This window comes from Pan paniscus, chromosome 15 (assembly GCF_029289425.2).
Source record: "Pan paniscus chromosome 15, NHGRI_mPanPan1-v2.0_pri, whole genome shotgun sequence".
In the NCBI taxonomy this organism is placed as follows: Eukaryota; Metazoa; Chordata; class Mammalia; order Primates; family Hominidae; genus Pan; species Pan paniscus.
The window spans coordinates 60,463,619-60,477,579 of NC_073264.2; the positions used below are offsets into that span (position 1 = coordinate 60,463,619).

The 13,961-nt window shown below is 38.7% G+C and overlaps 1 protein-coding gene across 4 annotated transcripts in view; it reads left to right on the forward strand.

The window, feature by feature from the left end:
* The window catches only part of DAAM1 (dishevelled associated activator of morphogenesis 1), a 183,006-nt gene that overhangs the window by 140,852 nt on the left and 28,193 nt on the right, over positions 1–13,961 (forward strand). For 2 of the 4 annotated variants that reach the window (XM_003831652.5, XM_008957004.4), the window contains exons 13-17: positions 1,220–1,407; positions 1,928–2,227; positions 2,532–2,639; positions 9,104–9,133; positions 10,793–10,899. In XM_003831652.5, the coding sequence (XP_003831700.1) occupies positions 1,220–1,407; positions 1,928–2,227; positions 2,532–2,639; positions 9,104–9,133; positions 10,793–10,899 (733 nt within the window). The remainder of the gene's footprint in view (positions 1–1,219; positions 1,408–1,927; positions 2,228–2,531; positions 2,640–9,103; positions 9,134–10,792; positions 10,900–13,961) is intronic. The other 2 variants (XM_003831651.5, XM_055097645.2) reach the window with 1 other exon arrangement.

Consider the following 13,961-nt stretch of genomic DNA (forward strand, 5'->3'; position numbering starts at 1 on the left):
CTGAAATTGTGAAAGAAGAATGAAATGGAGATAAAAGAAGGAAAATGGGATATAGAGAGGTCATTTTTGGATGTATTTCTGGAGAAGTTAGGGAGGCAACAACAGAGTGGTAGAAGTGGATTGCTGACAAAATCCAGGGATTTTAGTGGCTTGAACTCCTCTCTGTAAACTCTAATTTGGGGGAACTCAGGAGAGAGAAGGTCAGAGACAGAGAAAACAAGAATTTAAATGTGTTACCAAATTCAGAAATAGAGACCAGCTCTATTAGTATAGCTCGGCCCCAGTGGGTTATACCTCTAGTGGATTTATTGATATAAAAAGAATAGGAATTGGGGACATGTATTTGAAATAAAAATCCGCAGCCTAAACTTTGTTAGTTCTCTTTTCCAAAACTCATCACTCCTTTCAGCAAGCTTGTATTCATTGGCAATGTGAATATGCATTATGCTGAATTGGATGCCCTGTTTTATTATAGCAGGATTGAGGAAGTCAGTAAAACTACAGCTAAGAGTCAATATTTTTCTCCCCTGTGTTACCATGATTTTCGCGTTCTACTGACCCCACTCCCCTTAAGATATTTAATACTGAGATGATAACATTTGCTTTCATATGCCTTAATAATTGTTTACTGAAAGCATAAAATACTTCAAGTAGCCTTCTGAGGGGAGATGGGAGAAGTGATTCCATCTGGGGACAAACCCTGGGTCTGACAGCAGCTCTTCCTCACAGGTGAGACCCTCCCTTCCAGCCCTTCGGCTGGTTGGATGTGAGCTGGCAAACCTAATTCATAAAAGCTGAACTACTCTTTGTCTCATTTCTAATTTGTGAAAAGAGGCCATTTGAATATTTATTTTTTTCCTCGTATTGCTAAAGGACCATTTTAATGACAAGATTCTGAATCAACTACCAAACAGTTACCATTCTCCTCCACAAGAAGTCACTCAAACTTTTGTTCTGTATTTAGAACTGTGAGTGTAGGCTCTCTTCTTCAGTCTCTTACAGAACGTAGTTAATAATAACATTGTTCATCCGAAGCCCACTCCAAGCACAAACATCATTTAGCCTTTGAGTTGCTCCCTTTGATGGAGAAGAGGAATAATATTTACCTAATAAAGATCCTCATAATCTCTGCCATCATCCTCAGTCAATTTTCTTTTAGAGAAAATGCTTCAGCTTTGAAGACTCTCCTGTTTTCATGTCCAATTGTTTTCTCGTGTAGAGCACAATGAGCTACAACAGAAACTGGAAAAGAAAGAACGAGAATGTGATGCCAAGACTCAAGAGAAGGAAGAGATGATGCAGACCTTAAATAAAATGAAAGAGAAACTTGAAAAGGAGACTACTGAGCATAAGCAAGTCAAGCAGCAGGTGGCGGACCTCACAGCACAGCTCCATGAGCTCAGCAGGGTGAGGTCTTCCGCTCAGCTCACGGGCAGCTGCCAAGGCCTCACTGACCCTAGAGCCCCTCACCCTTAAGTAGAGAACTTCATACTGGGGGAATAAAATCTGAAATGGCTCATGATTCATCACAATTAGGAGACTCACTCCCTCTGCTATCATGTAGGCAGCAGAGGCTGTTTGGGGGTGCATTTTTAAATACTGTACAAATCTAAGAGCAAAGGAAATTGCATTAGCTTCTTAAAGTGAAAACTGACTTCATGAAAACCAGACTGTCTGTGATGGTGCAAGAAGTGAGAGAGATATGAATGCATCCCAGACAAGTACTTGAGTGTCAGGTACAAAAGGTTGATGCACTGGAGTCCATAAAGGCCCAAAAGAGTCCATTCGACTTTACCGATCCTTTAAACATTCTCAGAAGGGTGAATTTCTCTATAATATACATTTTAGGCAAAGTTACAGACTCTTAAATCATTCAATGAATTTACTTCTTCCATTGATCTTTCTTTTCCTATTTTTATCTTTTCAGAGGGCCGTCTGTGCTTCAATCCCAGGTGGACCCTCGCCTGGAGCACCAGGAGGGCCCTTTCCTTCCTCTGTGCCTGGATCTCTCCTTCCTCCCCCACCACCCCCACCTCTACCAGGTGGGATGCTTCCCCCTCCACCGCCTCCCCTCCCTCCAGGTGGCCCTCCTCCTCCCCCAGGGCCTCCTCCCTTAGGGGCAATCATGCCACCTCCTGGTGCTCCAATGGGCCTAGCACTGAAGAAGAAAAGCATTCCTCAGCCCACAAATGCCCTGAAATCCTTCAACTGGTCTAAACTGCCCGAGGTGAGCCATTTGTTCCAGTTTTCCCTCTAATGGATAGCATTAGCAGCTCATTGTGTTATCACTGAAAGGGAAAACAGCCCTGGCTGTTAAATGATTTCATTTTCTAATGTGGACCAAGAGTTCTCACTAGCTCAGATATTTAAGTGATAAAGCTTCTGAAATAAATGACACATTGTTTGAAACCCGTCACTTTGAGTGTCTGGTAGACTGAAAAATTTGGGATAGAAGCACTTTTTAAATAACCATGCCTGTTCTTTTTATGTATAACTGTAAACTATAGCACTTATTACATTGACGTTTCTAGAACAAACTGGAAGGAACAGTATGGACCGAAATTGATGATACAAAAGTCTTCAAAATTCTAGATCTTGAAGACCTGGAAAGAACCTTCTCTGCCTATCAAAGACAGCAGGTAACAGCATATGCCCTCCAGACACCAAAAAGGTAGAAAAATCGTGTCTTATGCATGATCTCTGGCCCATCAGCCATGGCCGTGATGTGACCGGCATATGAATTCTAGGCTGTTGGATCTACCCTGTGCATGTCCATGTCTCCGTCCAAGTGCCTGTTAGTTGTATGTGAACAGTCGAAGATATATAAGCTCCTTGTTAGGGAGTTTCATATCTGGTATATGTCTAAGACCTTGTCTCTATTGGTGTAAAGAGTTTTGTATGCTGTCACTTGTATTTAGTCAAAATGGTTCACCAGGAGAAAGTAGAAGAGTTAAGTAACTTAAATTGTCACCCCACAATGTTTGTATCTAAAGCTATTTTGGTTCATCTGAATTTTTTAAAAATACATATCAAATGGTTACCATTTGAAGCAGAATTCTTTGTGAAATGGATGGAATTTTTAGAAGTACGGAGGTTTTTAAATGACTATAATTTGGCCAGTAGATGGAACTTAGGAGTTTTTACTATATGTCGTGAACAGAAGTGGGGTTGTAAAGACCGAGCAAGTGGGGAGATGGTAATGGTGCAAATAGGACCAGAGACGCTACTGAAAAGTGAGCAAAGCTTTTGTAATAGTAGCAAAAACATGTGATTTGGTGCCTGCTGGCACTCCACATTGACAAGGCATCACTATGTAAGCCCCAGTCACATCTGTGTGGTACCTCTTGTTCTTCAAGAGGGCATCGTGATAGAGCCGCTTAAAGTTAGACCAGAAGAGAACACAGCAAGGTGGCCAGGTCTGGAGAGTTTCAGAAGAAAAAAGAAAAGGTGGAGTAGGATCCCAAATAATCAAAGCCTTGAGAAGAGAAAACTTGAGTCCAGTAGTGTGAGAAGAAAGATTCTTAAGTATGACTGAAGAGGTGGAATGATGGAGAGAGCAGAGTTCATCCTAAACAGGAACACACGAATGCTGGGCCTCTTACGGGGCTTTCCTTGGGCTTTACTGAGAGGCCCTTAACTCCCAGATGAATCATGGGTGGAGCATCCTTAAACAAGCAGCAGACTTCCTAGTTGGTTTCCTTGGCTTAGTCCCCAAGAAAGAGTGTATCAGAAAAGAAATACTGAGCACCAAAAGAGTAGATGGACTCAGGCTAGGGGGAGAAACAAAAACTAAGGGTTTCTTGTTTCATTTTGTTTTGTTTTTCAAAATGGCCTTTGATACATCTGAAATGGGGGGGGAAAAAGCCAATATTTAAATGAATATTTTTCCTTAAGAAAGGGAAAGCTTTTCTGCAATGCCGTTTATGCTACTTTAATAAAATACAAAAATAGAGGCGGTTGCCTGCCATAGTGACATGAACCCTTAAAACAGGAGCCCTCAGCTGCCCACCCCTACTGTAAGTAGAAAGGCAAACTTGGGCAATGCTATACACACCAAATAAGGGAAGATGAAAAAAACACAATGAAGATAAGGCATTGGCCAATAGAAAGCAAAACAATTTATCCTTCAAAGGACAAAAGTTGTCTTTAGAGTCCTCACGTGGCAGGGACTGTGACCAGACTCATTCCTGATTGGCTGCAACATGCTGCCTCTTTCTCTGTCTGCTGTCCTGAGAAGGTGTCTCCTTGGCCTTGACATGGAATCTTGATCCATTTTAGCAAATTTCCTGATAATTCAAATAATCTTCTAACCTGGCTACATGTCCCATTGCTTTCCCACTTCAGTTTTGATCGCTGATACTGTTCCATGATGGTTGCCTAATATGAAGATTTGAGAACGTAGAGAAGTAAATTAAAGGAAGGAAAAGCAGCAGTTGTTCCAAATGATGCTATTCAAGTCTGAGCATGTGGGTTGCATTTATTATAAAGGCAGGTGGTTGAAAGACCTAAGTTTACAAGACTCGTAATTAACTGGCTTTCAGCAGAAGGTGCAGAAGGATGCTGCCAAAATGCTCTGGGACAAATATGTGGACAGTTCTCAAGAGCTCTGGGAGACAAGATTGCAGAAAGCCTAGCAATTGGGTAATTGTCTCCTAGCAACCAACACTGTTTAAGTAATCAGTAGGCATTCCAGTCAGGAGAGTCCAGAACATTTCAGTTATACTTAACACTAAGTAGACCAGTAAGTAGAATCAGTTGTGACCGTATTTTCAATAGCACTTCCTGGAGAAAAATTTCAGCATACCTGATCAGCTTGAGTAATTCAAGTAGGTTTTCTCTTTTGGTGCAAGAATTTGAAATGAGAATTTTTTAACTGTAAATATATTTTCTAAATAAGGATAATTTGAGCCATTTTATTGAAATTACTGAATTCTGATAGAAAATCCAAAGATGTGGACACTTTAGTTGGAATATATAGGACACAGTAAAGAAAATGGGTTGCCTGTCATTGAATGTCCCCTTATCTCATGACCAATGGAAATACTCAAGACCTATGCATTTTCATTTCAGTCTTGGCAGTGCATTATATAATTCACTTGAACTGCTCTCTTTTCTACTCGCAAATGAATACTCGGGATCTATTTTTTTCCATGATGTCTCCTTTTTCCTCCCTCCAGAGTCATGACACCCTGTTCAAACTCTCTGGACTTCAGCCAGTTGTTTGGCTAGATACAATTCTCAGAGAGGCAAAGGAACATTACAAAGGTAATGGCATGAATACCATTACCTGTATGCATGCAACAGGAACCCTGCACAGAGTAAGATTTTGGAAAAATCTCAGTAATGTCGGATTAGTATAATTTAGATGAATACTGAGAAATGACACTTAGGGGATATATGCAAACATAAGTGTATATGCACACACATATATGCTTACACATATCTGCATAAAATATATCCAGTTGATGTGAGGAATCATTAAAATCAGAACTTATATTGTCTGCTTTGTATACAAAGTACTTCAAAGGATGAAAATGTGTTAAATTTTTGCACAGGCCCACAGTGTAACTTACAGTATAAAAGCAGAGATGAGAAAAAGCTGTAAATAACTATAATATGGACTACAAGATGATAATATTAAGCATCCATTACATTCCTGATGCCAAGTATGATACGCACAGTTCCCAATCTCATCAACCTTAAGATTTAGTTCTCAATGGAGCTCTTATACTTATTTTCTTCCTTAATGCTCACCCCCAACTCTATGAGTAGATATTCATATTTTATAGATAATAAAAACATGGCTTGGTGTGTATTTAGTAACTCCAAAGGGACATAATTCCCAATTTCACTTTGCTTTTCCCCATGGTTTTTACTCATTATAAATGTCAGACTTTGTATAGGATTTTCTTTAACTCCAGCTTTAAGAACAAGACTACTCCTATTCAGAATTTTTTTTCAATGTAAATATCAAAGGTGTGCAGAGCTGATTATGTAAGCTTATGTGCCACCTGAAATGGGATCTAATAGCAGGCAGTTATTTCTCCACTCACTTTCCAAAAGTTCATTTGAAAGTCAGTGTCTTGAATCTCAGGTCCTCTTTTTCTCATTGAAACTACATTATACATGATTTCCAGGTCAGCCACAAAAGACTGATTTAAATGGTAGCACATTGCATAGCAGTACTTTTCAGATAAAATTAAACAATATTCATCTCCGTTTTATGGGAAATTTTCATCCCTAGATGCTATAAATTCATTTCTCTCTATCCATACAATTGAATAGAGGGGAAATGAGCTAAAGGCACTACATTTACCTAAAGGGAGTCATATCTCTGTAGCAACAAATTCACAGTTCACTATCTCTTCCTTCCCCCTGATCTTTGCTTGAGGACAGCCCTTCCTTAAGGATCCTATTGTCATCACATTGTAAAACTTTTCAAAGCCTCTACTCTGGGTTAGGAACAAAGAATAACGGTGGTCTCAGGCTCCAGAATCCAACCTCTCCTGCTTGTATGTAATACACAAGACATTTTGGGGGCTCCATTTAGAGCATTCAATGATACCTTCTGATTTTTTATAAATTATCAAAGAATTTTCCTTTTTTATTCTCTTTACAATTTTTATTCTATAGATATAATTTTCACATTGAAAAATGTTATGATTTAAGATATTTATTTCAGTAGGCTTGATCCTTAGCCATGGCACATGAAAACAGAAGAGAGAAATATAAATAGTGGTGTTGTTTTTTTTTTTTCTTAAGACCAAATGTAAGTTCTGTAACTGAGCTTCATGATAAGAGTTAATCAGATATGGGGTTTTATATAAATATAGTGTATGAATTTTCCTGGATAGAGATTCATAATTTTTACCAGATTTACAAAAGTCTCAAAAAGATTAAAAACCATTCATGTAAAAGTTATGATTATCTGTGAAGTGTTGAGTCATTATCCCATTGTGGAATTCAATCTATAGCACTATCAGCACTGCTTCCTGAAAATGCAAGTCCCAACTTCCTATTTATACTCCAAGCCCTAAGCTTTATGCCAGAAATTGCCTGGAAAAACCAGACATCCTGTTAGGTGAAGCCAAATATAAGTGATTCTACCACATTTGACCCAAGCCAATTAGAAGTATCTTTTGTTACTTCTCTCTGATTTTTCAGTGAATAAGCTTTCAAAAAGAATGTTAACCTACTTGAAATAGGCCTGGAAGCATCATTATTTCTAACATGCCCCTTTGAATGAAACTCATAAGCTTTATGATTTTATTTCTAATGTGCCAAGTAAAGGACTTTTAAAAGAAGTGGAATCTTTAGGGTAATAATTGAAGAAACTCTTGCTTGGCATTCTTCATCCTCACCTCTAGAAAGAAAATGTATTACATAGTTATTAACTATTACACTTATTGCTGATGGTGGTCACAAATTGGAGATCTTGACCAGCTGTTTTTTCAGCTCAACTGAAAGCAGAGCCAAAGGGGAATAAGTGGACTTGATCATCAGGTTGAAAGATGAAATAATTGTATTACTGTAGCTTCCAAGTACTGAGCTCATACATATGTGTCAGATACCTATGTGTCAGGTACTGTACACAACGCATTACATGATTGTCATGTTTAATCTTCACACCAATCAGTTGTTAATTAACCACATTTTACAGACAGATAGACTGAGCCCCAAGCCACACACCCGGTAAATAACAGTTGCCTGATTCCGCAGGCCTCTACACTAGAGGTCAGAAGTCTTAATTTCCTGATACTGGGAACTCATAAAATAGGATGAGTTGCCAGTGAACTTCAAAAAAGTTTCTTCTTTGAGGGTCAGACAGTAAGAGCAGAATCTAAGTTCAACTAGCAACTCTCTCTTTAAGAGAAAAAAAATAGGTTAAGATGACTTCATGGAGTTCACTTCGCCATAGTCTTTTTTGCCCTTGAAAGGAAACTGCTTTTACAGGAAGAGTCCTAAGGAGCTTCAGAGTAGACAACTTGGCAGTTATAACAGAGACAAAAGAAAACTGGGATATCAGAGGAGTATCCATTGTTTTTTAAATGCCATTCTAGAAAAGCAGTCCCCCCTTGTATGGCTAGAGCAAGGGGAGGACACATTCTGTTTCTCACTAGAGGAATTATGTGAAACAGCTCATCTGTGTAAAATTGGCCTTGGCAGTGCTGCTGAGACCAGTGAGACCTTAAGGAATCTGCTGAGCAAATGCTGGTTGTGCAAGCTGTTGGCCCGAAAACTGGGGCGTGTTTTGCACACCAAAGCCTTATTCATTTCAGCATTGCAAAAATATGCAACATATGCTGTAACTTTCTCACAGCATGTCAGTTACCTCTTCCTCGTTCCCTTTTTCATTCCAAGTCTTTTCTAAAAACTATTTCCAGAAGAGACTGTTGACCTTGTATGCTTGAACAGTCCTGGGGCAGTTAGGACAGGGCCACGAATGGCTGCACAACACACGTATCACTGATTTTCTCTTAATTGCATGTTCTTTTTCCTCATACCTACCTGTAGCACCTACAGGCATTATTTGCACTTTATAGGGGTGCTGAGGGTTAATATTACTGACTTGAGTTGTTCAACCTGTCTTTTCTCAATCCTTCCTTATAACACAAGATGACAGGAGATTATTTTCATCAAAAAAAGTTTATTTATTTATGTATTTTTGGTTTTCCTATTAACAGTAGGAATAGTTTCCTCAAGTTGATGGGATTGATTTTCTCCTGCTTCAAGTAAAATCATCATGTTGAATAAATGGAGCCAGTGGTCATTTCAAAGAGGATTTGTTCCTTTCCCAGCTTGGGTCTTTCTCAGGTGTTTTAAGCCCTGTCTTTTCTGAATTTGATTTTCCACCATTGAAAATTGGGTACAGCAAATGTCATCGTCTTTCTCTACCCTGAATGCTTAGTATTGTGCTCTTCATGGTATTCAGCCAAATTTTCTCATCTTCATCAACTCTCATTGATGATCCCAGGGGCATAAATCATCTCTTACCCTACATCACTTGTTTCCTTGACTGCTTTGACTTTCCCCCGTTTGTTGCTGTGACTTCTGAACTGCATATATCTGATTTGCCTTTTCCATGCCTCTGCCATGGCTGTAGGATTTCTTTGTGAACAGTAACTCCAAGCAGGTAAGTGAGCTACTACCTAAAGCTTGCTTAATATAACTCCTTGGCTCACTGTAAGCTTGAAATCTCTTCGTTATCCAGGGTTTTGTTTTTGTTTTTGTTTTTTTACATAGTGTAATCTAATGCCTAGGTAACTCCACTTTGGATTTCAACTCTTAAATGAGTATCTAGAGGTTCGCCTGAAATTTTAGCATGAGACAGTTGACATTTGATCACCTAGTGCCTCACAGTATAAATTCCATATTGCCTTTGTTTTCTAAACTGTTACACAGTTCTAGAGTTCTTTGATTTCTTTACTTTTTTTTTAATGCTACCGTTATTGGTATAATAATTTATATAATTGTTTTTTTCCTCCTAATTCCTGAGTGGGAAATATATGAAAAAGGCTTGATGGTGTATATAAGACTTGGACTGTTGTCTTCTGATAGTTATCAAGTACTTTTTATAGATTGCATAGGCTGCAGTTGAATTTAGATGCTTGATATGCTTAGTGTCTGAGCAAGCCAGATTGCAGTCACGTCACTACAAATTCATTTTCTTTTTAAGCTGCAAAAATTTAAACAGTAGTACAGACTCATGTTAAAAACAGCAGTCTGATCCAAGATTTTGTAGTTTGTAGAACTGATAATGTTTGATGTTCTCCATAAATTCACGAGGCTTAGTAGGAAAGTACGTAGAATTTTTAGAACTTAAACAGACTTTAGAGATACTACTTTAATTCAGCCCCCTCATCAAATGAGGAAACTCTGTAGGTGAGTTGAATGAATAATTCAGCTAAGATTCTTTATCTTTGTGTAAAATGTAGATACAACTTTGCAAAAGAAAGAGCTACTTAATCAGTTTTCTTACATTTTTAAAACACTGTAACGTTTTTAATTGATTCTCACTGCTAATGAAATCAAACTTGCTATTTATCAAGTTAGCCTTGAACTTTTTATTATTACCAATACTCCTGATGCTCAGTTCACTCTAACAGTATATTATACATATTTTTGGTCTGTTCCACCTGAAATTATAACTGGCCATCATAGCTTACAGATTTTTATACAGCAACAGAATATGCAAGTAGCCTTTTATTGTTAGTTCAGGTAACTGAACTCATGCCTCAAACTGCCCCTTCCCATTGTCCATCAGGCTCTGGAGTAATGAAAGTTACCATCTGGCTTTGGGAGCTTCCTGTTGTACATGAAGATGTTTGGGAGGTTTTATCGTTTAGCTTTTTTGAGTGCTCACAATGCAAATGGTTCTGGGGTGAATGGGCCTTGCAAGTGGCTGGACTGGCAATGGCAAGCCTCAGCTGAGCCTGATTCATAGTGACAGTTCTTCTGTCTGCAATCCATAGGAATTTGGGGGACAAAAGGAGGGCACCACTCACTGATAATTTATGCACACTTAGCATCTTCAACTTAGAAGCACTTTGTTCTTCCAAATAATGCTTTTTCAAATGTGGGTGGTCAGCTTTTCTTATTATTTCCCTTTACCAACTAGACTGTAGCCTTTGTTTCAATTCCATCATTCTCCACACTTCCCACCATTTCAGCCTTGCCCATGTGTATACGAGTGTGTGTATGTGTATATGAACAACAATGTAAAGGAAAGTGTGTATCTGAAGTCTGAATGTCCCTGTTGGACTTTGATGGATTTCTTTCGTGCTCTTTACAGAAAGAAGCAGATGCCATTGATGACACTCTGAGTTCCAAACTTAAAGTCAAAGAGCTTTCGGTGATTGATGGTCGGAGAGCTCAGAATTGCAACATCCTTCTATCGAGGTATTGTTGATGTTGAATAAACATGTCTAGTAGGACCAACATTTCCATTCTGTGGCTCAAAACCACATGTTAGTGATTTTGTTTTAATTGTACTCTGCTTAGGTACAGTTCTTTGGATCCCCTTCTGTTAAAATGAGAACAGCTCTTGGTGCTTACTTTCCCTAGTGGAACATATCGGAGCTGGATGCCTTCTTTCTCAAAGTTTAATTTCCACAGACCTCTAAATGTAAAGGCAGAACACCCTAAGTCAATCTTTTCTTCCCAGAAAGCCTGTAACATCGACTTGACTTTTATTTACACTTCTTGGCCTTAGAGATATTTTGGTCATTTAGTAGCATTGTCACAGAATCAGGACCAACAGATGAAGGCTCTTTGTTTTATTTTGCTTTCTAATGTCACCTTTTTTCATTTCAAGGTTATATGATTTCATGCTCTTTTTGAGCATTTTTATAGCTAAAAGGATATGTAAATCTCAAACCTCCATGAAATGCTAATTTATCCAGTTCAGCCCTGTTCAGAAATCTTTCTCATAATTAGTGAACCATCACAGCCTTGGAACTTGAAAAGAAGAAAGGAAATTTGGGAGCCTGGAATCTGATTGCAGCTTCGGGCAATGTTGTCAGGTTTTTCTGGGCATTTCAAATAGCTTTTCTGTATCTAGTTTCTTCTTTTCTGTAAAAGGAACTTTCACATTAGGCAAAGACACCTAATGCTTATGGAGTGAGTGAAGATGTAAAGAATCCCGAGTTTGGGGCTTTAAAGATAAGTTACATTCTGGAAGGAATGTTGTATATGCATTGAGGCTGGTATAAGGTGACTTCTTTTTCAGGGACTATGAAGAGAGGGAAAGTAGTAGTCCTTATTATTTAGATGTTCTTAGAATGAATTTCTTTTAACACAAAGAGCTAGTGCTTGGTTTTCATGGAAGTTGATTCTTAGCCAGATATGTATTACTTCAGGGAGCAAATGTTTCTTTTAATGAAGAGAAATTTAACCTTAGTGAGATCTTTGAATTGTAATGCAACTAGTAAGGTAACCTGAACCATCCTGTTAACATTTTATTTCTGCCTCTGGCTGAAAGCTGTGTAAATGGCCATACCTTGTGTTTATTCTGACTTTTGTTCCATGAACTATGCTCAGGTTAAATAAAATATCTATCTGCCTCAGGAAGCCACCACTTAAAATAACTTGAAGGTCTACTTATTTTTCTTCTACAGTAGTCCCCCCCCTTATCCACAGTTTCACTTTCTGCGTTTTCAGTTACTCACGGTCCAGTACAACAAGATATTTGGAGGTAAACTGCATTCACATAACTTTTATTACAATATATTGTTTTAATTGTTCTATTTTATTTTTAGTTATTGATCTCTCACTGTGCCTGATTTATAAATTAAACTTTACCCTAGGTATGTATGTATAGAAAAAAAAACATAGTCTATGTAAGGATCAATACTATCCACAGTTTCAGGCATCCACTGGGGGTCATGGAACATATTCCCCTCCAATAAGGGAAGACTGCTGTACAGTGTAAACAATTTGTTTTGTTACCTTTTTATAAGTAGTATTCCTAGTAGCAAAATTAAATTAACTTGGGGAAAGTTGTGGAGTTTTTTTTACATCCTAGAATTTCTCTCTATATTTTATGCTTGTGCCATCCAGATGAATGCTTTAAAACACTTGGTGAAGGGAGCTGTCACAGAATTTCTATAGTGTTGAAATGCCTTTAGAGTAAAAACTGTGACCTCGTTCCTTATTGACAGATTATTCAGTAGTACTAAGTACCAACCAGGGTAATTACACTAGATATAGATAAGGTTACATCTCTTTCTGGCAAATTTCCCATTCTGTTATTGAGGGAATTAGTTCATATTTGTGGTATGTAAATTCCCTTGTTGCCCTAGGCCCTGACACTTTTGAGGTAACTTAGAACTTGAATGTATCTAAACTCTCTTAAGACAGTTTTAAGAACTGGCCTCGTATCTGTCAGATTATCAATTAAAATCCAGTTTAGTGTATAAGTATTATTACAGTGAGCACAATTTAAAAGTGTGTGTGACAAAGTAATTTTGAGTCCCGTTTGACCTGCTGGCCATTGGGCTGCATTGATAAGGATCTGAAGCCCTCTCTCCCATGGATGCTTCAGTGCCCCGTCCTTTTGTGCTCACTGGTCAGTTGTTTTACTCTCTCATCAGGAAAGCACAGAATGACATGTTAAATGTTGTGGTACAAGTGAAAAAATTAGGCAGATTTAATTATAATTTGTATTTTATTTAGTTTTTTAACCAATCAGCAGTTTACTTTTCATTCTTCCTTTTTTGTTGGCAATTTATTACTATGCACAAAAGGAGCTGGGGACATAAAAGGAGAAAGAAGTAGGAAAACGTGTTCAATACTTTTTCTCTTAGTCACCACTTTGGAGCATTTTTTTGCCCAGCACTGTGCTGAGTGCCATAGGACGTACCAAAAGTTAAGATAACGTTGCTGCCTTTGAAAGCACATGGCTAATTGGAGAAGAAAAATGACACCTGTGAGAAGATTTGTGCGCACTTCAGGGCTTACACTGGTCTGACTGAAGGACATGGAGCCCGGCCATGTAGGAGGGGCACCAGCAGGGCTTATTGTAGAAAGTAGGCCTCAAAGGCAAGGACTGTTATATGACAAGAGGAGGGGCCGGGAAGGTGGTGTCAAGGAGGCGTGCAGCAGCAATGATGTGGGAGGGACATAAGCACAGTTAGTAGAGAGCCCTGCAATCCCGGCAGAAAATTATCAATTGGATTGAATGAAACCAGGCAGGAGAGCCCGAAATTCAGGCATTGTGCATTTATAAGGGCATGAGTCAGCCCAGAATCACATCATAACCTCCTCATCTATAAAATGAAGATCATGAGGGTAGCAGCCCTGCAGCAGCTTGTGAGAATTCCTCCTAGGATGTGTGCAGCCCCGGGAAGGGTGCCTGCATGGGAGCTGCCCAGTCAGTGTCCTATTTATGTATCCATGGGATCAGAACTGGTGCCTTTTGTTCAGTAGGAGGACACTGTGTGTTTGTTTAATAAGGTTTTTTA